General features: G+C 38.1%; 1 protein-coding gene across 1 annotated transcript; it reads left to right on the top strand.

Annotated features, from left to right (window-relative positions):
• Window positions 1–379: 379 nt before the first annotated feature.
• LOC131860298 (dirigent protein 16-like) lies at window positions 380–1,469 on the top strand. The gene is made up of 2 exons (XM_059214690.1): window positions 380–424; window positions 534–1,469. The coding sequence occupies exons 1-2, from the start codon at window positions 380–382 to the stop codon at window positions 1,467–1,469; spliced, it is 981 nt and encodes a 326-aa protein (XP_059070673.1).
• The last annotated feature ends 673 nt before the right edge of the window (window positions 1,470–2,142 follow it).

The raw sequence follows: 2,142 nt of genomic DNA, 5'->3' as shown, positions 1-2,142 counted from the left end.
ATATCGCAACTAATCCATGAAGTAAGATAATATCAAAATTAAACTAAATTTACTCCCGAATTAGAAGGATGAGCCTACCCCTAACTACCTAAAATGGGTAAAATATCATTTAAAGATGAACGATTTTTAGGGGCTAAGAGTCGTCAACTCAAAATAATTTGCATGCAAAAGGTCACGATCATTATTATTCCTGTCATATAATACTTGGGCCGTAGTATGAGCTGATGGGAGGAATCAATATGTAGAGGATAAAATGGGAAATTAGGTTTGCAGTGATCAGGTGAAGGGAAGATAATGTGTCAGAAAACCAAAACCATATTAAAAAAAATGATGTCACCCTGCAAATAAAAACTAACCCTCTACGTGGACCAGTGGAGCGATGATGAAAGCTGAGGCAGAATTTCCATTGTCTATTGGAAAGCAGGTAAACTAATATCTAAGTAATTGGATGGTGGACCTATGGCACCTGTACATATACAGACTCTATGTATGCATTCATATCCATCAATTCATTCACATCTCATTTCATTCAGTTTGTAGAAAGAAATCTTAATTTGGAGAAGAGAATGGCAGCGAAGACTAAAGAGCTTCTTTTTCTGATGCTTCTCTTTGTGTGGGGTAGCTATGTGAGTGCAAATAGAAACTTATTGACAGATAGCCCAAAAGTAGAAGAGGAAGGGTCTTCAAGTCCAAAGACCATTACCTTCTTCATGCATCATATAACGGAAGGACCCAACCCCACTGCCAAGCCTGGACTTGAACTTGGAGGACTTCAAGGCACTGGAAATGCAATCTCTGGCTTGCCAAACCAGCTTGGAAATAACATCAACTTCAATGGCATTGGGAATCAGAATGGGAATGGGAATGGTCCTCTCCCATTAACCATTCCAAGTGGAGCCATCAACAATTCTCCTTTCTTTGGCCAGCTGCCCATCTCTTCCACCACTGGCCTCGGCCTCATCCCTAACGATGGAGTCCAGGGCATAGGTTCACTCATTCCTGGCCTTGGCTTTAATGCACCTGGTTTGGGCCTTCAGAACTCTTTTCCCAACACAAATATCATTAATGGTGGTCTAAATCCCCAGAATCCTGTTGGAGGGGCCTTGGGTATCCCGCTAGCTAATGTGATTGTGATTGAGGACACCCTAACAGAAGGGCCTGATCTCCACTCCTCTGCTATGCTTGGAAAGGGAGAGGGATATTATTTTCACTTGCCCAGCCCTGCTGAAGACAAAGATCCCGAGACACTGTTGCTCGCCTTCATTGCCAGATTTGAAGGTTCTGAATACGAAGGTAGAAGCATTGAATTCTTAGGCAAAGACAACATTGAATTACCACAGAGGGAGATCACAGTGGTGGGAGGCAGTGGTGTGTTCCACAATGCTCAAGGCCATGCTCTCATGGAGACTATTTCTCACACAGTCGATGAGACAGTGGTCAAGCTCACCGCTACTCTTACCTACGAATGAAGTCATCCTCCACTAAGTTAATTCTCCTACTCCGTTCCTCCATGTTTCTTTCATATCGTGCTTATCTTCTTCTATTTAATGGCTATGTTCATTGTCAATAGCAGTATGCCCTATGTGTGTTGTAAGTTTCACTCTACAAGACTCGACAAAAAAATATCTTCATTTGGTTGATGTGAGATGGATTTTGATCTCCCTTCTGTTTGTGCTATGCTAATTTGCTAAATCATATGTTTCTAATCCAACCTAGAGAAAGTGTACATTCAAAATGATTTTCAAAAAATGCAATTGCTTTTCCCTTTTAGTTTTATGGAAAATGAGGTTTTCTCTGAGATAAGCTGATTAAATAAATGCACAAAATCAGCATGGAGTTACAAAATACAGTTGAGAATGGAAAATTGATATTTGTTTTTTAAAAATTAATAAGAGGATGGTATTTAATTTAATAATTGAAGATTTTTATTTAATAGATGACATTCTAGAATATCTTTGATATCAAACATAAAGATAATGTGTTTCTTAAGTAAAATTGAAAAAGATTGAAGATAAGAAGCAAGAACATTATATAGATTTTTTACTTTTTATCCTACCAAATTGAAATGTATTTCAATTGATTAATTAAGTGCTTTAGAATATTTGATTAGAAGATAAACATTTGATATATAGATCAAATGCA

This window comes from Cryptomeria japonica, chromosome 11 (genome assembly GCF_030272615.1).
Source record: "Cryptomeria japonica chromosome 11, Sugi_1.0, whole genome shotgun sequence".
Taxonomy (NCBI): domain Eukaryota; kingdom Viridiplantae; phylum Streptophyta; class Pinopsida; order Cupressales; family Cupressaceae; genus Cryptomeria; species Cryptomeria japonica.
Note: the sequence above shows the minus strand (reverse complement) of the source record. Positions and strands in the feature narration are given on the sequence as shown.